Below are 23,114 nucleotides of genomic sequence, written 5' to 3' on the forward strand. Positions count from 1 at the left end.
TTCTTGGTGTAGCAATTTTAATTGCCAGTAGTGTACCAGGTAGTGCAAACTCAGAAATAAAAAAACTGTCCGGAAAAATTGACAAAGGGAGTATTAGAATATAATTCAGCGTCATAAGTACGTTTAATTACTTACTTAAAATGTCTGTTTGCGTGTATAAACGTTAGTTAGCATTTGTTCTCACATGGGCTGACGTGTGTTAAGTATACTTCCTCTGTAACTAGTCTCGTTTTGTTACGTTACTTTGCTGTTTTCCAGACGTTTACAGTTCTGTTGCATAAAAATGTGACACTAAGCTACAGCCCTGACTGAGTACGGTGGTGGAACTGCGCAGGTGGCGCAGCGGCACCGCGGCACACGGAGCCCAGCCTCCGCACCCTGTGCTTCCGAGGCCTGCACGTCAGCCGCTGCCTCATCTACCGCGTGGCGACGCGCTTCTCGGGGCAGCCGCTGGGTCAGAACGTGCTGGACGCCGTCAACCACGCCCTCAGTGCTGCCGAGCACACCACCCTCTGGGCCAACGCTGCCGCCAATGGTGAGGCACTACGCACTGTCGACAAATCCGATAAGATTGTCACCCCTAACATGAGAAACATACGAGGGAGGGCTCCAAAAACATTTCAGAAAACATGTTGATGATGATCAGGATTCCAATACACAATATTACTCGCCATTCCTTTGGCTGCAAAAACGCAATTTTTCAAGGCAATATACATTCAATCCGACACAGCTGGGCCACTTAACTACTGGGAGGACAGGTACGCCCACCACTCCACTAGTCCTGCTGCATCAGTTACGTCCTAATCACCCAAGTACCACTTCCCATGGAGAGCATCCTTCATTGGGCCAGACAGTCGGAAGTTAGAACCCCAGCTGGTGGTAGACTTTCAGCACGACAGGCCTCCATTTATATAACGAGGTGTTCGTGATCCGTCCGTCCACCTCGAATGAGTGTCTGCACTTCTCACAGCTTAGGGAGGCCGGCTGTCATGCGAGATAAGTTTGCGCGACCTTCTTCCGGTGATGGTAGACGCCTGGCCCAATGACTCGCAACGCTTCCGTTACTTGGCAGGTCTCCGTATTCATTCTGGAAGACTCTATGAATATCTGCAGACCGGTTTTCCACTAAGACTCAATAACAGGTCTCTGCTTTTAATGTACCTTAATTATAAACGCTACTTTCCACCAAAAGACTTCGTATAGTGCGGACACTTACCGGAAACATTCCGCGTTTTTCGAAACACTCCGCGTGCTCTAAGCACTATCGGACTTAACTTCTAAGATCATCAGTCCCTTACACCTAACTAACGTAAGGACATCACACATATCCATGCCTGAATCAGGATTCGAACATGTGACGATAGCAGCAGCGCAGCTCCGGACAGAAGCGTCTACAACCGCTCGGTCACAAAGGTCGGCCCGCATTTTTCAACCGAAATGTGAAGAGACGAAATGTTACCTTATTTATTAAACACCCCTCGTGCATTTTTTCATAGTCACTGATATGGTGTAGTTACCAGTACAAAATTTCTTTATTGGTGCAGTACGTCGCGAAAAATTAGAATCGGAAATCTGAATAGCTGTCAAGTGATATCCCGACTTCGGACAACGAAATATTCTCATTGCAGAAAAAGCTGTGATTCCGACTCCCAGAAAAGGGGAAAGAGATGCATCTCCATTTGAAAAATCATAGAACGTAACATCCTACTTAGTTTTTCTCGAAATATACGTATTTCAGAAGTAGCTTCTTAGAGAATTTACTTCAAATTTCGTTATTACATTACTGCACTAAATGTAATACAGCCTATAAACCTATTTACTAAGTGTGTGAAGCAAATATGATAAAACCATGTTTTCTTCTGGACGTAATTTCCGATATCTTTTCCCCTGGAACATTATAGGGATACAACATGAAGTACTTACAGCTTCTGTTTTCTATAAATTTATTATATTCAGATGAATCTCAGGCCGGTCTCAATCGGATAATTTACAAAGTTTACTTTAGTTGGTAGTTCACTGACCTCTTACAAGCCATAGTAAAATTCCTGAAGTAACGAGTCAAATTGTTTCAGTACTCACTTTATTAGAGGCGAGCAGTTAAATCCCATTAGTCAATTTTTGGGATTCTGCTTAACAAATCACGAAGCTTGTTTCTATTTCTGATTCAGAAAACTACGCTGACAGAACAGCGGATACGAACCATAATTGTTTTCGTAAAGCCACACATGGCATCACTAGACAAAACCTCATATATTTTTTTTAAATTCTGAAATCTAATTAGAACTTTGATTTCCGCAGTAGCATGGTTATATTCAATGTGCAGCTACTCATGGAGGTCCAGTGTGGGGTGTAATTATGGTATGGCAGCGAAATTTCACAGCTATGCCAATGCGTTTATACAAATCTCATTTACGCCGTTAAAAATCAGTTGTCGCCACCAGGTGCAAATCTGACTGTACAGCACGTTGACGTCTCTGGTGCCCCTATTGAACACTATAAGCAGAGTTTATTTTATTATTAAACATTAACTTTATTCACTTTGATCTTTCTGTGAACCTACCATTCCTAATCCATTACAATACACACATTTCTATACGGTTTTGTAGTCATAACACCAGATGGACACCTTGTGCTCAGAATTAGAACTACTTTTTCCAGCGTGAGTCAGTTCTGCATCAACGCAGCAGAATATCCACAAAGTTCCCCTCCCATACGATAATCATAGCCCACACGGACCTCCGACAAGCTGCACTTAAATTATAAGCACTCGGTACATAGCAGTAAGCATGCATGAACGTCGGAAGGAACAAATTGTAATAAGTATTACATTATAGGCTAGACTGCCAAAATAACGGAAACACAAACATTGAAAACATGTCTCGTTAACCCTGTCGTGGAAGGCCAGGTAAACGGCGAGGCGTAGAGTAGTGGTACTGACACGAAGGTTCAGATAGATCATGGAAGGGGCGCACATAAAGGGACCGCTGGCAGTAAGCGGGAAATGTGTGTTTGTCCCAGTCCAGCACAAACGTTTTCACCAATAGGTATAACTTTCATACATGATAAAAACAATGCCGAAAATCGCAATTGTGAAAAATTTGGTAATATGGTCGTCTATTTTGAGTGATCATTCTCTTGCCAGCATAGAACACTACTCTGAAAATTCTTAGAAAAATCGGTTACTTCAAAATGTACAAATACTCATATCAAATGCCTAGAAGCTAAGCACAATCAAAATACTCGCTTCTACAAATGGTCTTTTATGCTGTTCCAATAAATTGATAAAGAACATACTTGGTACCAGTTTCCTGGAACATTTCCTGCACTTCTCCGTGGTACGTTAAACGACAGAAACATGCGTAAAATTGTCTAATTTTATTTTCAAATACATTTCTCTAAAATTAACGTTGAGCAGATAAGCACGTACTTTGTTAATTTGATTTTCATATTAGTTTGTCTCGTCTGTTTGAACCGTCCAGTATTACTACGCAGTTAATCTTCGGCGTCGGAAGGCAGTTCTGCAACAAATTTTCACATCGCACACAGTATGACATTTCGTGTAGTTAACTTGCACACCTCAAATCGTGAAGTCAAACTATTAATGTTGGTTAAACATATACTTTACTTCGTTAACTGTTAGTAATGTGGTGTCTGGGTGTTGTGTGACGTCCTTCGGTTAGTTCTAAGGTCTAGGGGACTGATGACCCTAGATAAGTCCCATAGTGCTCAGAGCCATTTGGACCATTTTTTGGTTACTAATGCTCACATAAACATTTTTTCTGAAAACCAAGACTCTAAGTCTAAGAGCGTCCTTCGAAAGTGACAATTTGGGTTCTCTGCACTAGGCGCAAAAAATTTCCTTAATACACAGTACCAATCAGCTTCCCCTGGCCTCCGACCGGCTTGCAGTGATAGGCCTATCAAATCACCCAACTGATGCTATTTCTCAGAACACAATCTGTCTAAATTAATGAACTCATCAGGCAAAACTAATACTTGCTCTCCATTTTCTGTAACTGTGTAAAAAATACATAAGGCATACAATTATGTAACTACCTGCACGGTGGTAGCCATTTCACCACGCAGGGATCGAACTGTCTGTGCCTGAGCCAAGAATTCCCCATACATAACGGGAAAATGTGCCTGTCGTGGCAGGTTCACGGATCCTCTGAGCAATTGTTTACTTACCAGGTGGGCATTGGGAAGGCTACCTGGCGCCCATGGAGAAAGCCCCTGTTTGGAATGAGTGCCACAACAACAGATAAGCTGCAAATGAAGCGGATGAAGCTATATACTGCTAGTGACCATAAGTGCAGGAATCTCAATGAAAGGATAGTCATCCTTAAATGCAAATAGATAAGAGCCTAAAATGTCCGCTTCCCTGGCTACTCAGAGGGAAACGTAGGGCCAAGCAGCAGACTTACTCCACACAATACTTCATCTGCACAGGGACTGATGCCGATTCCTTCTCGACCAGTCTTGGTTCCTTGTAGAAACTACAAAAGACAAGTTTGGGGGAAGCTGCAGCCGTCTCCAAAACGGAGTGCTGAAATTTCGATCAAAACGGCATTCCCTGTACAGTTACTCTGCTCACTTTTAACAAACTCAGTCACATACTGATGATCGTTACTCATGTTACCATGGCTCAGGGCATAGTTTTCCAAAAACCTGTTGTTACAATCTGATAAAGAGCGACAGGCTGTAAAATTTGTCATTTACACAGGGAGCCAGAGGATAACAGGGTAGCTACTAGTGTCTTCCCTTCATCTTGGCCTTTGAGGGCAATTCAGTCTCTGAAAGGGTCACGGTGATGGTATACCGATGTGAGTTGGAACTGTGTGTTCTCCCTCCCCCTCGGCGTGCTTAACATACTCGAAACTCGGACACACGACCTTGTGTTACAACGCTAGCACCATATGTAGAGATAGGCGCGCGCTTAGCATATGTTCTCCTTGTGCCTAATCGGTGGTAACTGTGGAAACCACCATCCTCCCCGCTCATCAGAGCACTTTCCCAGAGAATGGAAGACACTAAAAAGACCCTTCTCTCGCAGTCGTCGAAATCTGATGAGAAAGTCCATAAAGGAGGAAAAATTTTCCGGTGGTGCCCGCACCGCCAAATACCTATTCCATTCCTATGGCTGAGGTGGAGATACCAGTAGCCCCTGAGACCCTGGTACGAACCAGACAACTCGGAACTTGAGTATATTGACACAACTACTCAGTGGCAGCGGAAGATCCTAAGGCATAATCTGCATCCCTGGTCCATTCGTGGCCTCAAAGTACATAAACATTATTCCCCAGTGGAATTGTAGCATGACTGAGTGAAGACGTCTTTTAACCACTTCCCCGCCTTCTGGACTGTTCAAGAGACATGGTTTGCAACAGCCCAGATTCTGGCCCTTCCTGCATAGTGGGGATATTATAAGAATAACGCTACCTCCGACAAGATGTCGGATGGACTTCACACATATGCTCCAGGCACTCTATACAGCAAAATTGTGCCCTCTCAATACATCCTTAAAGACTGGCTGATTCAGGATACCAACAGCTGCAATGTTTACCTCCCTCCCAATAAAATACGTTGGAAAACCAGTTTTTGCACTGGTCTCTAAGCTCCCCCATCTTAACTAGCTTGGGTGAGTTAAGCGCCCATAACCCATTGTGGGATGCAACCTTGATCATTCGCTGCAGTAAATACCTAAACTTGCTAGCAGAACTTGACCCTCGCCTCTGATACTCCCACACACTCAACTGTACTACACAGAACTTTCTCGGCTCTTGCCCTTCACATTTTGCAGCACTCTTCTCCCATCTATCCACTGAAAAGTCTACAATGACTTAGGTGTTAGACAATCTCGGGAAGTGATCACTATCTCCCTCACTGTCACGCCACTGGACGTCTGCCCAGATAAGCTCTAAACAGTGCTCACCTAAGTCTTTCGCCACATTGATATATCGTGGAGGCAGTCAAGAATACAACTACAGCCACTCTTTTGGCATCTGATTCAGCCATCACTGTTCCTCTGGCCTACACTAACGGATGACAGTAGCTTGGTGGTGATCAGATGGCAGACGCCGTTTAAGATCGTAGGCAGTCTCCTCAAATCCGTGAGAGGTCCCCATCGATAAAGCACGTGATTCCCCACAGGCAGCTCCGTCCCTGGGACCGCCACTTAACAAGGAAGGAACTGTATATGCTGGGAACAATGTTTCAGTCATAGGACCACGTACCATCCCTTAGTGTGTCTGGGCAAAGATAAGATGTCTCCATGGAAACAACACCTGCAGGTGTACCAGGTATTACTCTGAATGGCATTGTCTACACTGACCCACACTGTTGCCAATTAAGCTCTACATTATGCTCGAGCATCAGGGTCTGGGATTATCAAACTTTCTTTAATTTTGTAAAACAGCGGGTGGAGTGAAAACAATCCTTACAACATGCTACCTGGAGACGTGTAATGGTCCATTTAACGCGTGGGAATTCACCAGTGCTCTACCTCACCACCCTGATAAAGCACCAGGGCCACACCACTTCCACAACCAAATGATATAGCACGTACTGGTGGTTTGCCAAAAGCATCTCCTCACTATCTTAAACTGCATCGGCCCCCCTGCGGATCCGGGGGTTAGAATAGGCCTGAGGTATTCCTGCCTGTCGTAAGAGGCGACTAAAACGACTCCCTCCCCCTTAAGGGGTGTAGTTAGCGCCTACGTCCGGAGAAGGACGGTTCCACGACCTATATTTGCGGTCATTTTGGTTTGTTCACTTCTAGTTCCTTCCTTTGGTTGGTTCTTTTGTTTTTCTCCATCTCACTGTCTTACTCTTCTCCTTGTCTTCTCCTTCTCTGGTCTCCGCTTCGGCGTTTGAGACAGTCTGTCCTTTCTTTCCATCTCCTTTCTTTTTCCTCTTCTTCCTTCCTTCCTTCCTTCCTCCCTGTGCGTGCCTGAAGGCCGACCCAAGCGTTCGCACGCGTAGCAAGTGACGGGGTAACGCGTAATTCCCCGCCCTGGGTAGACAAGTAAGGCACGCAATACCCTCTGGTAAAGGCCAGGCCCAGAGAGGGGTGATTGCCTGACACCTTCCGACCATGCCGCTTGGTCCCTCCGTCCGTTTCTCGGGAGGTGTGACCTGAGATGTGAACAATCACCTAAGGTGGGAGTGCCCTCTGAGAGGATCCCCACAAGGAAGGAGCGCGCCATCGGAGACGCTGGCAATCATGGGGGATTCTTCCGCAATGGCTTTCTCTTCTCTCTCGACTTCTGCCCACAAACGGAAACTTGGCCAGCAACCAGTGACAAAAGAACTACTGCCTGCCCCACAGTTCCTCGTAGTTTCTCGATCTGAGGACGGAAAGGATTTTTCCTCTGTCAACCCTTTCGTTATCCAGAAGGGCGTAGATGCCATAGCCTGATCGCTCAAGTCTTGTACCAGGTTGCGTAACGGTACCCTGTTACTAGAAACTGTGAGCGCCTTTCAGGCACAAAAACTGCTTTGGGCCACTCCTGTACACGTTCCCTGTCCGGGTGGAAGCTCACCACTCTTTGAATTTGTCACTTGTGGTATATACAAGATCACTCCACGGATTGACTGACGAGATTGTCTTTACTCGCTGAGCAGGGCGTGACCGCTGTCCATAGGGTCATGAAAAAGGTCAACAAAGACCTTGTACCGACCCGGACACTTTTCTTGACCTTCGATAGTGTTCAGCTGCCGTCGCGCATCAAAGTGGGATACGAGATTATTTCTGGTCGCCCCTATGTCCCGACACCTAAGCGCTGCCATCTGTCAGCGCTTTAATCACTCTCTCCAGTCTTGTTCCAATGCAGCCAAATGTCACTTGCGGCAGGGATGCCCATGAGGGTGACTGTCCACCTCCGTCTCCTCGTTCTGTGAACTGCAGGGTGACAATACAGCGTCCTCCCGCGACTGTCCCATCTACAAAGAAGAACGCTGTATCCAAGAAATTAGTGTCCACCTCGGCTGCTGGCAAGCTATTGGCTAGTAGGAAGCCCATGCTGCTCCCAGTGGGGAAATGCAGTACTGTCCTCGCCTCTCCTCGGATTAACAGGGAGGTGGCGACGCAGACATGTGATCTGACCTTCAGCACTACGGTCGTCCGTTCCGCCAGTGATAAGATCGCCCGGTCGACGTCTCCTCTTCTTCCAGTCACCCCTCGCACACAAGCACTTCTATCGGCTTCTGCCAAGACGAAGACCCAGAAGTCAGATGCACGGGCCTTCAAGAAGGAACCGTTTCGTGCAGACCTCCTACGTACCTCGAACTCCCAGCCATCGACCAATACTTCCACAAAACGACCTTCCAAGAAGGCTCATAGGAAGCACAGTTCTCCTTCCCCGCCACGGCGAATTTCTCCTGCGCCACCCAGCGGTTGCCGCCCCAGGCCGTCATCCGTTTCGCCTGGCCGCACCGCTGGTAGCCGAACGGTTGGCCGTTCACCGGAGGAGGAAGCTCCCCCTCCCAGCCATCTTAACATGAACCTATAGAACAAATAAACGATGACTGTCCGCCTACTGCTAGCGGCGGCAGTGCTCGCTCGAAGCTGGGCCCTCGGTGGCCTTCGAGATGACCCCTTCTTGCATCTTCTCAATGGCACTTCACTGGAATATTAGCAGCATTCGCTCCAACCGAGAGGACTTGAAATTGCTGTTCCGCTCGTCGTAGCCCTCCAGGAAACGAAGCTACGCCCATGCGATCAAATTGCCTTGGCACACTACACCTCTGAGCGTTTTGACTTACCCCCTGTGGCAGGTATTCCGGCTCATGGAGGGGTTAAGTTGCTGGTCCGGGATGATATCTACTATGATCCCATGACATTGCACACCGGCCTGCAGGCAATTACCGTCCGCATTACTCTCCCCACTTTTACATTTTCCATCTGTACCGTATACACTCCATCGTCGTCTGCCGTTACCAGGGCAGACATGATGCAAATTATTGCTCAACTACCTGCACCACTTTTGTTAACTGGAGACTTCAATGCTCACCATCCTTTTTAGGGCTCTCCAGCATCCTGTCCGAGGGGCTCCCTGTTAGCAGATGTTTTCAACCAGCTCAATCTTGTCTGCCTCAATACTGGCGCCCCTACTTTTCTTTCACACTTCTCACACCTATTCCCATTTGGACCTCTCTGTACTACCCAACTTGCACGCCGGTTTGACTGGTATACGCTTTCTGATACATATTCGAGCGACCACTTCCCGTGTGTTATCCGTCTCTTGCATCATACCCCCTCTCCGTGCTCAACTAATTAGAACATCTCCAAAGCAGACTGGGGGCTCTTCTCTTCCAGAGCGACCTTTCAGGATCAAACCTTCACAAGCTGCGATAGTAAGGCCGCACACCTCACGGAAGTTATTCTCACTGCTGCTGAATATTCCATCCCTCACCCTACTTCTCCACGCCGCGTACCGGTCCCCTGGTGGACCGCAGCATGTAGACGCCTTACGTGCTCGTCGACGTGCTTTACGCACCTTTAAACGCCACCCTACAGTGGCAAATTGTATCACTTACAAACGATTACGTACGCAGTGTCGTCGTGCTTTTAAAGAAAGCAAGAAAGCCAGCTGGGCTGCTTTCACAAGCACCTTCATCAGTTTTACTCCTGTTGTATGGGGTAGCCTGCGCCGGCTATCTGGAACTAAGGTCCACTCACCAGTTTCTGGCTTGACGGTCGCGAGTGACGTCCTTGTGGCCCCTGAGGATGTCTCCAATGCCTTCGGCCGCTTTTTCGCAGAGGTCTCGAGCTCCTCATTACCCCCCCCCCTGCCTTCCTCCCCCGAAAACAGGCAGAGGAGGCTCGGCCACCTAACTTCTACTCCTCGAATCGTGAAAGTTATAATGCCCCATTCACCATGCGGGAACTCGAAAATGCACTTGCCCGGTCACGGTCCTCCGCTCAGGGCATGATTGTATTCATATTAAGATGCTGAAGAACCTTTCTGCTGCGGGTAAAGGTTTCCTTCTTCGTACTTACAATCGCTTCTGGATTGAGGGACATGCCCCGCATGCTGGCGCGAGTCTCTTGTTGTACCGATTCCTAAGCCAGGGAAGGACAAGCACTTGCCTTCTAGTTATCGACCCATCTTGCTTACCAGCTGTGTCTGTAAGGTTATGGAGCGAATGGTTAACTCTCGTTTGGTTTGGCTGCTCGAATCTCGACGCCTACTTACCAATGTACAATGTGGATTTCGTAGGCACCGGTCTGCTGTTGACAATCTGGTTACCTTGTCGACCTTCATTATGAATAACTTCTTGCGGAATCGCCCGACCGCGGCTGTGTTCTTTGATTTGGAAAAGGCTTACGACACCTGTTGGAGGGCGGGCATTTTCCGCACCATGCATACATGGGGCCTTCGCGGTCGCCTCCCTCTTTTTATTCGTTCCTTTTTAATAGGTCGACAGTTCAGGGTACGTGTGGGTTCTCTCCTGTCACACCTTTCGCCAGGAGAATGAGGTGCCATAGGGCTCAGTTTCGAGCATCGCTCTCTTAGCCATAGCGATCAATCCAGTAATGGATTGCCTCCCAGCTGATGTATCAGGCTCCCTTGTCGTGGACTATTTTACCATCTATTGCAGCGCGCAGCGTACATGTTTCCTGGAACGCTGTCTGCAGCGTTCTCTTGACCGCCTTTATTCCTGGAGTGTCGCCAATGGCTTCAGTTTCTCTGCCGAGAAGATGGTCTGTATTAACTTCTGGCGCCACAAAGTTTCTCCCACCGTCCTTACGACTCGGTCCCGTTGCTCTCCCATTCGTGGAGACAACAAAATCTTTAGCAGTTGCATGGAATGGACGGAGACTAGGAAACAGATGTTGCAATGATCAACCAAAGTAAAACTATAATTGAATGCAGTGAATTAAATAAGGCGATGCTGACGGGATTAGATCGCAAGACAAAGTACTAGTTTCGCTATTCGGGCAGCAAAATAACTGAAGTGGATAGGGCATAAAATTCAGGCAGGCAATTCAAAGAGCTTTTCTAAAGAAGCAGCATTTAGAGTGGGATACAGATTCGTTAAGTGGTTTCAGGTGTTTGTCTGCAATTTTTCCTTGGAGGGAAATGGGAAATGGACGATGAAAAGTTCGGTCAAGATTAGCTTGGCAAATCGGAGACTGAAGAGTGATGAATATTAGATTAATTAGATACTGAATGGAACTGTTCACGGATAATAGATCAGCAGGCTGAATCACCAAACTAACGTACGAATTTGTAGTAGAGGTCAATGCGATAACTACGAAAGTGCTGTCATACGTAACCATAACCTAGACCACAAGAAGTTGTAGGTCCAGTTGGTCCAGCACAGTGTGGTAGCAGACCCTCAAGTAACTTCTTCCTAGTCTGCGGTCGCGTTCTCTCTTCACGAGCAGGGGGTTCCGGGTTTGATTCCCGGTGGGGGTAGTATTTTCACCTGTGTCGAGATGAGTGTTTGTGCTGTCATGTTATTTTATAATCATTCCTGAAAGAGGATAGATTGCACAAAGGTTCGGAATTTGTGCGGGCGCTGATAACCGCGCATTTGAGCGCACCACAAACCAAACATCACGACTTCCTCCTAACCAGCGCACTGCATTCACTGGCACTTAGGCACACCCAGCTTTAATCTGAAAACACCGGACCTCCACCCTGCCCTACAATGGTATCTCGGTTGAGACCAGAAAAGTCGCAGAGAGATGTTTTGGGCTCAGTGGAATGCAGAAAGTGGGCGTCTGGCTCGGAGATGTTCTTAAAGTAGCAGATTCGTAACAGTTCATTGTCACTGCTGCTGCGATGCGCCAGAGCCAGACAGAGTACGGATAGTCTTCCCTTTCTGTAGTCTTAAGACTTGCGCGAAATGAGAAGACATCATTCAGATGCAGTAACATGCCTACTTAAGTTTGTTGCAAAACTCCTTCGGGTGTTGGGATTTTTCCGTGAATGTACTTCTGTTACCAGTAGCTTCGGAAGTAAATGGTAAAAGAATGTTCCTGAAATACGGTCTCCTTTTACAGAGCACCAGTCGGCGATGTGGTACGTCATGGTGCCAATCTCAATCTGCCTGATGGTCGCCAGGACTGGGGCAGATCTTGCAGAAAGGTACCTCGACATACAGCTGCCGGAGAATCAAGATCTGGTAAGTGCAGTATCAGCTAAATCGGATCCACGGACCGGAGATAGTGTTTATTCGTCCAATAAAGTGTGTTTGCATGTACCGCAACAGATACTATAACAGCCGCGTTCATGCATGAAGATTTATTAGTGATTCGCTCATCGGGCAGGCAGTCATATAAATCATAGTCACACTAGCATACAGTTAGATGATAGCTCATTTGAACTGTCAGGATATTCTAGATCTACTTTGTGCTTCCCTACATGAAAAGGAAACAATGGAAGGTATTCTTCAGGAAAAACACTACCACTGCAGCAGCCAATCTACATTCTCAGTACGTCTTTAACTATTTTCTATACATGGTGTAAAGTGTCTGTAGTTCCCGTCGTAACTTTCTACATTCGTACTTCAGTTCAAATTTCTCTAATGTGTAGCTGAAACAGCGTTTGCAGTATATATGTTCCTCATGAACATGTTTAATTTATCAATGTGCGTAGATTAGTTATAAGACTAACTTTACCTACCGCTTTAAGCGAAGTTTAAAGGAAATAACCATATCACTAATATACAATTACAATGAAATCCAGACCTTTAGCTTCTTTCAGGCTTTGATAAATAAAAGCTGGGACTGTTCAAAATGTGTACCAACTGGGACTCGAACCCGTGATCTCCTGTTCACAGGGAAGACACTCTCAGCCAGTGAGGACGCAGGATAGTGAGACTGCGGGGACTTACCTCTGGCACGCTCTGCAGGAGAGCCACATTTTCGACTTACTGTTCACACATTTGTGGTGCCCTGCCTACTATACTCATTACTCGTGGCAGTCAGTCTACCGATTCTAGTATAAGTTCGAGCAATGTGAGTGCATCCGCACTGAAGATCGTTGGCCGATAACCGAACAGATACTGTGGCCATGCCACAGATTCCTATTCTCCTAGCCTCCTCCCCCAACCGTCGTAAAACAGGCCGTATCATTTAAGGTGCTACAGATGCTAAAGGTTTTAATAAGTCATTTGTTTACATTTGTTTACATTTGTGGTTCGTACAGTGCTATTTGTCCTTTCTTTTTTTGGAGGGGGAGCAGAGTGGGGGAGAATGTGTCATGACTGTTGCACTCCCCCGTCTCTCCCTTCTGTTTCCTTGGCTATGCGCCCCTGAAGGTGTCCATGGTTATGTCCTTCACTGAACACGGCAGAAACAAGAAATCTGCTCACATACTGAGCAGCCCTTAACGCCGTGAGCCTGAGGGAACAAGTGGTCGCAACGTAATGCCTTGTTAAAACTATCGCATTATGGAAGCAGACGCTATTTTGTAACACTGAGCTACTGCTCAAGACGTTACTGTAGTGTTCAGAAATATGAAGAAAGTACAAAGGGCTCTATTACAGAAACGTAGGTCACAACGGGATACAGAAGGTTTGTCAAACAGCCTTGAACTGGAACAACGGAGCTTCATTTTTCCGACCAGTAGGCAGCCATTTTCTTGCGGCGTCTACAATTGCGAGAGTTTTTCACTATTAAGTGACATGTCGTTCAAAGTATAGCTATTAGTTCAAGATGTTAACTAAAACGGATGAAGTTTTGGTTGTGTGTACATTCGAATGTACTTGCAAAAATTATTAAAATACGCATTACAAAGCAGCAGCTGTTAGTCACCACAAAATGACTGAAAACATTACAAAAACAACTTAATGTTTAACCCTTTAACTACACCCGTTTTGGGCTAATCATTTCCGTGAGTATCCACACAACCTGATGTGCAAAACTCCAAATAAAAATTTACGCTACGTAATAACAACTGAAAGTGGTAAGAAGGTAATTCAAAATGTAATACAATAAAAAGGTTACATTACTGGGTTTCAACACTGAACATGAGCTATTCTGCACAGTACAAATGGTAGCATTAAGCTGTGCCATTTATTATTGTTAGTTTGCATTGAACTGTTCAGCACAAACTGCAGGCAAAAATATCAAACCTCTGTGGATGCATAAATGCCACAATGTGAAAATTTTCACTTCAGTCTGCATAATGACTAATAACACACTATGGAAACATAAATCGATCACTGATACCACTATAAAAGGCTTTAAAATTTACAACAATAAAAGGCACAGATGCCAATCCATCTTAAAAACGGCAGTTACAGACCTGAATGTAAAATTAACCCAACAGCTACATATTACATCACTTCAATGGCATTCCACTTTCACAGCTGACATAAAAATATACTGCTAAAAACTACTTCCATGCCCTATAAACTTCATGTAAGAGAACAGTATAACACTATAAAAATAAAAGGAAAAAATTAGAAATAAACAATAACAAGCTTGTGTAGAAACAGGAAACATAAGCCTTCAGCTTAGCCAACTTAATGTTGAACCTACATGCCCACATTTCCTCTAACCTCTTAGCTACCGTCACTGTAATTACATAACATGCAATTAAAATAAACTTTTAATATTGCATAATACTGTCAGTAATGTTTTATTTGGTTAATGGTTTCGGTTCTGAATCAGTGATACCTATTCAACCTACAAAAGAAAACAATGTAACAATGCCAAGCAAAATAAGAGAACATGTAACACAAATACATGTTCTAAAATTAACCAGAGGCAAAGATACGAGAAAATCAAAAATTGCAACAAGAGAAAAATGACAGTACGTTAATAGATACACAAGAGGTGCACAGCAAAACAAATGACTTCGATAAACGAGTCATCACTTGAAACAAAAATAGTTACAATGCTCACCTTTTTAATATGAAGTTCTACACTTATGATTACATAACACCTATAAAATCTACAATAAAGGTAGACTGAATGATCAACGTAAAATATTTTACAAACCACTCAAAAAATGTGAACATGGGAAATAGGACACATCAATGCTTTAAATTGAAATTAGAGCCATATCAGACAAAAATAAACATTAAGTTACAATTTTCAGGAGTGAAGTAAATTAACATCCAGTATGTAGATGGAAACCACAAAGTATTTCACATATGATAAATCGAGCCGTTTTTATGGAGAAACAAAGTATACACACTTTAACATACTGGTTAAGAAATATTGTCATAACTACTACAAAATTGAGCCAAAACGACCATTTAGCCCACGTATAAAAATTAAGGAAGGCAACACAATAAATTGTAGAATCATAATACAGAAAAATGACTATACACAAGCAAAATGAGGGTCAAATGGAAAAATAGGGGCTTTTCACTTGTAACTTAAATATACTATGAAAGTAATATAATTGTCAACGTATATTGTAGGTGTGAGTGGGAGGGGGATGAGAATGTTTGCAGGAATTCATCAAGGAAAAGGAATTAAATATATGAGAAAATGTATGAAATGACAATTTCAGAAAGTCATAAAAAGTTGAGGGCAGAACTAAGTGACATTGCCCTACAAAGATAAACTTACAAAAATGTTAAAACATACCATAATTATAGCTAACATTTCCTAGAGGAATAAATAAAAATAAAACATAGATGCCAATATATAGAACTGATGTGTTAATGATCAGAAAGCCAAAATTGTTGCAAAGCACATTTGTGGTGAAACTTGATTCTGACTGAAACTGGTATATGGTTAAGAAAAATATAGAGAAAAAAATGTTAAATCATTTTGGAAACTGGGTGAAGCAACCTAAGGTTAACAAAGTGCTGATGTAACTAAGGGGAAGAAAGGGTGGCTGAGGGTTAATGGGAGCATGCATTATATGCATCATAAACTGTGGATTAAACAACCATAACTTCCGGTTTTTGATGAAAAAGAAATGCAAAAGTAATGATTGTAATTGGCTCCATAACTTAGATAATTCACCCCTTCATTCATAACCACACCCTTTTCAGCTCTACACAATCTCCATCTGACAAATTCTGTCCAGTACATGGCTGTGACCTCAAATGTATACTCAATACAGAGGTACTACGTGAATAGGAATGTTGATGGAAATCTAATTTTTAATTTTTTCCTGTTTGGGCAACATGCATTTTTGTCACATTGAAAACTAATTTTATCAACACTTGAGTGACCATATGTGATTGTGGTATCTTTGCCCTAAATAATCTCCATTAGTAGTCAAACTGGAGTGTTAATTTTTTAAATAAATGTTTTGAGATAAGTTACCCCAATATGGAGTTGCAGCAGATGATAAATTTGGCCTATCTTTCCCAATGTGTTACTTCTCTATATAACATTTCTTTAGCTTTGACGTTTTGAAATTACAATTTCTGTGCAAACTCAGGGTCATAACTGCTTGCAGTTGTAATACATTTGATATTCAGATCTTTATAATCAGAAAACAGCAGTCTAAAACAACTGTCCAGCGTAGTTGCGAAAAGCAGGTTTGTATGTAATTAGGTGACATGATTACTACATGAGTGGTTCTTCGCTTTCTGTGTATTTTAAATTGTCTAAAATTACTTTGCTAATCTTATTTCTAAATTCATTCCCATATTGTCTAAAGTTCTTCCTATGAACTGTAAGGATTGGTACATATAACTAAAATCATCTAAGCAATCATCATAATGCACTTGTTGTATTTACTTCTATAATAAACAATTTCGTTTACCACCTTGGTAACATTCAGTATAAATTATTAGCTATTCCAAGGAATATTTTGGCAAAAGTGCCAGCCAAACAAGAACCCATTGCAAGCCTTCATTAAAGAAAAGTAATTGCGGAATTAAAGATTAAAAGCTAAAATTCAATATTTGTTAAACTTTTCTCAATTGAGTCAACTGCTACATTAGTATGAATGAAGAGCATAGTGGTATTTTGGATTTCGGTATTATTCAAAAGGTCTATGAACTCACTCGTATTCATAATACAGCATTTTTGTTTGAATACATAGTTATTATCAATAATATAGTAAAGTCCCTCTCAATTCGTTAATTAATAGTGGGTCATAATGGTGTAATTTTGTGTATCTTGAGCTGCCATCTAAGGTTTGGTGATAAGATTTATTGCCACCATTATTTTCCTTCAGAAAGCAGAAATTGAATATTGTGATGCCAGAGACTTTTGTGAAGAATGCTTACATAATTTAATTTTGTAATGCTATTACTGTAAAAGAATTCACGTTTTGCTAATGCAATTGTTAGTGTACATGACCAGATGATTCCCTTTATCACCCTTTAGAACTAGGGTCTTGTTTTGGGTTCCATTAGTCTTAACCTTTTTTCTACCAGGTGATATTCAAAATTGTTTAAATTTAGCCAGCTTACTAAAAGTTGCTTTCTTGAGCTAAGTACCTAAGTTTCGTCTACAACAACATTCATACTTCTAATTCTTGTCGCTAATAGTATGATAAAAGAATTATACTAACCTTTTTTCAAGCATTTGGACCTCCTCATTGGAACAATGTGTCAAATTTACTAACATACCACAATATATAAAATAAAGACTAATACCTCTAAAATCAGACCACTGTTTCAAAATACCATCAGTTTTCTTGTTATGTGTCTTTATAACCCACTGAATTAACCAAATCGACAGCTTCAAACATGGCCAAGGTGTAAAACATTCAAAACTTCGGTTAACACAAATGGGCCAAATATTTTCAGACCTTCAACCACTTCTACTCGCAATGTTCTTTAAGTAATCCGATTCTAACTTCGGCAAAAATAGGTATAATGCATGAAGTAATAGTCTTATAAAATGGTGCTCTCAAATTTTGTAGGTCTCGCTTTCCCATGTTCAACCAAGAGCATGTTCCTTCAGTTTCCAATAAACTGAACATCTTATATAAAAGCGGACATTTTTCAAAAAATAGATATCATTTTGTTCTCTAATGATGTTGCTTTTTGCAACTGTTTCTGTACGATCATCAATGGCAGCTGTAAAACATACAAAAGTGTACAGTGACAACACCAAAAACAATGAAAATACAGTGTAAAATCGATAAAATGCCTAGTATTCACAGGTGTATTATCTCATACATCCTTCGAACCAAATTAAAGGAAACCATGATTGTCGAGATAAAATCTAAAATCATATAGTTAAACATGACACCACATTGACACATGCAAAAGGTGATGCACAGCCAAAATGTCAGAATCTTAAGGTCAAAGAAGAGTCTTGACTGTATCTAGAAAAGTTGCCATTAGTGATAATTACATAATTGAGTAATACGTTCTATAGTTAGTGTTATTTAAAACAATAAAATCATAAAGTAACAGGTGAGCAAGATCGATGAATGTAAAAAAATTGAATATTTCAGTATATTCAGAAAATTCAAGCATATGAAATAAGCTACTGATCAGTCCATGAAATTAGTCTATAGAGCCTTATCAGATGAGAAAATTCAAATTTTAGAACTGAAGCAAAATATAAAATGAATGTAGAATATGTAGACACAAAACTTGATAATATTTTAATAAATGACAATGTAACCAAAAATTTGATGGACTAATGTGGTACACACAAACTTTAACAAAGTGGTTGAAAAATATTTCAGAAAAATTACTACAAAGTCATCAGACCAAATAGAATTGTGGTCTGCTTTTAACATCGCTGCAAGTGTGTGAAATGATTTTTCTGTCTCTTGATCTTAAATGTGAGTATTGTCTCCAGTCATTGGTTATGTTTATTCTAAATGATCTTCGGTTTTGTCTGGAAACTGTTCCGTAAGTTTAAAATATTTTAAATGCACTTCATACCAGGTCCTTCCATTTTATGTCTGATAAATTAAAATTTTAATTTCCTTTCATGATTGTGTGATCATTTGGATGAAATGTTTTTCTGACTAGTGTCTCACAGTTAAAATGCATAACATGTTTCTTCAGAAAATATTTTGGTTAAATTTTGTCAGATCTATAAAATTTTAGATACTTAGCATCTATGTATTCTACATTAATTTTATATTTCCCTTAAGTCCTAAGACTTGACTTTTCTTATTCTAATTCAATGTGTAGTTTTGTCTGGTATGGCTTCCATGACTCAAACTTCTTGGGTTGAGGGTAGCTTGTATTTCACATGTCGACATTTTTTTAATGGTTTGTGAAATTCATATTTTTACGTTCATCAGGCTTGTTAAGCTTCTACTTTTGTTTCTTTGTAGTAAGTGTATAACCGTAAATACTTAGATTTTGTAATGTTATAACTATTTAATGGCTGTCAAGACTCATCTTTTAACTTGACATTCTGACTTCGTTTCTGTTCATCACCTATTCTTGTCAATGTGCAATCATATTTTTATCTCCTTATAATTTTTGATTTTATATGCTTGGAAATTAGGTTTCCTGTGATGACTTACTTTTAAGCATGTATTACATGTGATAAATCTGAAAATTTTTGTATCTTCATACACTTTTGCTGGTCTTACTCTTTGGCAATGTCAGTGTCCATTTTTGTATATTATACAGCTACCACTGGTGACTGAAAATCAGTAGCAAAATAAAACATTAGACAGCACAGTAACTTTCATTTTTAAAATTTGACATGTTATTGACCCTAACCTAAATAGATATAAATTGAAAGTGAATGTTGGGAGACAAGAATAATTTTCTGGGAAAAGACATTTTTCAGATACTTAAACTCGAACCAAAGTAAAATTTCTTTGACTGGTTGACGGTGTAAATGAGTTCGGTATTCTCAACAAGTTAGCGGTAGTATCAAATTTACGACACATGTATCATTAACAAACGGAAGGCACTACATAGCAGTCGGAAACGCACGACCCGAACTATTCTGCATTGTTATGAACCTAGTTTTATCCCTTAAAACGTTAAGTTTAAAAAAAAAAAGGCAACCATCTGCTTCCATGTGAGGCATTGAGTATATAATTTTATATTTGGTGTATTACATTCTTGTTTTCCAGTGAGGATGTTTCAATCCAATCTAGCATTTTCATAGATTCCAACTGTGAAGTTCAAACTATTCTTCTAAATGCAATGTTCTTAAGCGGTTTCGAATCATAGATCACGGTAATTTGCGGACTGCCACTCCCATCTCCCTCAGATTGTCGGGCATACAAAAAGCTACCTTTCTGCTTTTTCTATCGTCCAGAACTGTGTTCGTCACTCCAACTCCCTAACATTAGTGGCGAATATAGGAAGTTATTCGTTGTAGGGAAGTTGTTCACGAAAGAACTCACTGTTATACATATACCCAAATGAAACTCCCATCTATATCTGGAGAAACGGACAATGGTGATTAATCAAAGCTCATTGATACTTTCAGGTGTTCTTTTCCAGCCTGCTATTAAGGTAGAACAGTATAGAAATGTGAAGATGAATTAACGAACCCTTTCGAACAGTTGCATGTGGACTGGAATAATCAATTTAAAAAAGTTTTATCAGGTCGTGTGACGTTAAATGAACGTTAAAGACACAGGGTATATGTTTGCAACGGAGTTCAAGAATGCCTCCAGGACTTGGCGTGTGGTAGCTTTTTGTTTTTTCAGTAGCATACGGAATTTTTACCGTTAAAGCACTTTGCACGACGTAGGATTCATCACTCATACCGCTATATTTGTTTCGTCAATTTAATCTGCCGACCGGAATTCTAATTAAATTGTGAAGTTATACATTGATGAAAAAGGAGATAGTTGTCTGTCAACATTTCTTCATCCCGCTTCCAATGTTAACATTTTTGCGTTAAAATTTAATTCAATTTTATAGTTAAGTTTCGAGAATAGCACTTGCTGTTACCTTCGGTGTCGAGTAGACAAATTTAATCTTGATAATAGTGCAGTTCACTTTAGACTCGTGATTATCTTAAAAACATTAGTTTCATCTGGTGTAGCGTCACTACGTAGTATTTTTTAGAGATTAAGAAATCATTTAATGAAATGGAATTGAGTGCAAGTGCCACTCAGATGCACGCGGTTCTTGTACCTCGGATCCTCCTGCTCGTTTCGACAGCACGTCTGCCATCAACATTCGTCAGTGTGTCTTATATTCCCATTGCTTCACGCTCCAGTATTAAACCCGCGACTCCTAGCTTTAGCCATGAGCGAGAATATACTCTCTCAGCTCGAAAAATTCGTATTATTGAAACACTGCTAATTTGTCTTCCCAAAGAATTTGACGCAACTCTATTCTGAAAACGAGCTGTTAAATCATGTATGTATGATGCTACTCCATCGAACGATGGTGGTGAAATAATAATTTACCAGTTATGACATATAAAAATATCGAATAGAAAGTTTACATCAAAAGTTACATTAGCTAATCCTCAGGTTTGCTCAGTCGTTTGTGTAAACAGCCATCATGTAATTCGTACCGCATTACGTTTGTCAACAGGTGAACTGGTTGCAGGGCCTTCGCACCAGACTACAAATTATAAAGGAAAATGCGTCGCGCGTACACAGCTCGCACAAGCAACAAAAGGTAAGACTTAACGTTAGCATCGCTACCAAACAGAATTAAAATATCTTCCATGTAGACGTTAGCAGAATGTCGGCAAGGTATAAGAGGGCGTTGATCTACCAGACGTCATTAGAGAGTCCCTGTTAGATCAGGGGGAAATGCTGTATGGTAAAACACATGAGTGGATCAGGAAAGCTTGCTACTAATACAACCATGAAGCACTGCCAGTCACAAACAGAATTCGGAGCTCAAGGAATACTTAAAGTAACACTTTGAAACTTGGATTTCCAAATATTACCTACGAGTAAAGCATTTGGACAAAACTGTTAGGCTTTCGTTAACTATGAGCAAGTTGCAAACGTAGGAATGTTCATAAAGTTCCCATTATTTCAGGTGCTTACAATATTTCCAGCCTAAAGACAAGACGTTTTCTCTTACCAAGTGTTCGGTTTAACTCAATTAAGTGGTCTGTGATGAAATACGGTTTCTTAGATTTAAAAACAAAGCAGTCAAAACATTTCAAGTTATGGTATCTCAGATCAATGTCACATAACAAATCCTACATGTTTATACCTTCTGTCAGGTATTAGCTCATTTGGCACAGTTAACCGCATAATCCCACATCGCGTCGTAGAGCTGTACAATTGTTTCACATTGTGCTAGAGTCGTAAACAGTTTCAAATACACGTATTTACGTAGATTATTTATGCACAGTGTGTCCAAAATTTAAATATTTCATTATTTAATGAACACAATGAGATTGTCTAAACATAGTATCATTGCGTCAGATTTCTTGGTAGTCTGCAAAAAATCCTAAGTGAGAATATAAGCACAAGAAGTGCAGGTTTCAGTAACTTGAATTTTTTAAATATAAGTTCATGTTTCCACCTTCTAGAGAAAGTGATAAGTAGACTCAAAACGTCACTTCTCAGCCGCACGTGGATATACACTCACGAGCCACAGAAACTGGTACACCTGCCTAATATCGTGTAGGGGCCCTGCGACCGTGCAGAACTGCCACAACACGACGTGGCATGGCCTGGACAAGCGCCTAAAGTAGTCCTAAAGGCAACTCGCACCATGAATCCTGCAGGGCTGTCCATAAATTCGTAAGACTAAAAGGAGGTGGAGATTTCTCCTGAAAAGCTTCTTGCAAGGCATCCCAGGTATGCTACATCTCCAGGGAGTTTGGCCAGTGGAAGTGTTTAAACTAGGACGAGTGTTCCTAAAGCCTCTCTGTAGTAATTCTGGGCGTGTGGGGTGTCCCATTGTCGTGCTATAAATATCTAAGGGTGTACGTGTGTACCTCCAATGGCGTGCACACACCCTACACTATTCGTCTTTCCAACAGTCCCGTACTGACATGAAGGTTCCATGAATTCACGAGGTTGTCTCCATACCCGTACACGTCAATAAGCTCATCGCAATTTGAAACGACTCATTCGACCAGGTAACAGGTATCCAGTCAACAAGTCCTAGGTCCGTTGACGGGCCCAGGTGAAGCGTAAAACTTCGTGTCGTGCAGTCAAGGGTACAGGAGTGGGCCTTCGGCTCGGAGAGACCATATCGATATTTCGTTGAATGGTTCGCGTGCTGACACTTTCTGGAAGCCCAGCATTGAAATCTGCAGCAGTTTACGGATGAGTTGCGCTTAAGTGGCTGTTGGTCCCGTTCTTGCAAGG

The 23,114-nt window shown here is 41.8% G+C and overlaps 1 protein-coding gene across 1 annotated transcript in view; it reads left to right on the forward strand.

The window, feature by feature from the left end:
* The window catches only part of LOC126272451 (uncharacterized), a 70,048-nt gene that overhangs the window by 14,996 nt on the left and 31,938 nt on the right, over positions 1-23,114 (forward strand). Inside the window, exons 3-5 of the mRNA XM_049975328.1 lie at positions 335-535; positions 12,014-12,135; positions 21,367-21,453. Coding sequence (XP_049831285.1) covers positions 335-535; positions 12,014-12,135; positions 21,367-21,453 — 410 coding nt within the window. The remainder of the gene's footprint in view (positions 1-334; positions 536-12,013; positions 12,136-21,366; positions 21,454-23,114) is intronic.

This window comes from Schistocerca gregaria, chromosome 5 (assembly GCF_023897955.1).
Source record: "Schistocerca gregaria isolate iqSchGreg1 chromosome 5, iqSchGreg1.2, whole genome shotgun sequence".
In the NCBI taxonomy this organism is placed as follows: Eukaryota; Metazoa; Arthropoda; class Insecta; order Orthoptera; family Acrididae; genus Schistocerca; species Schistocerca gregaria.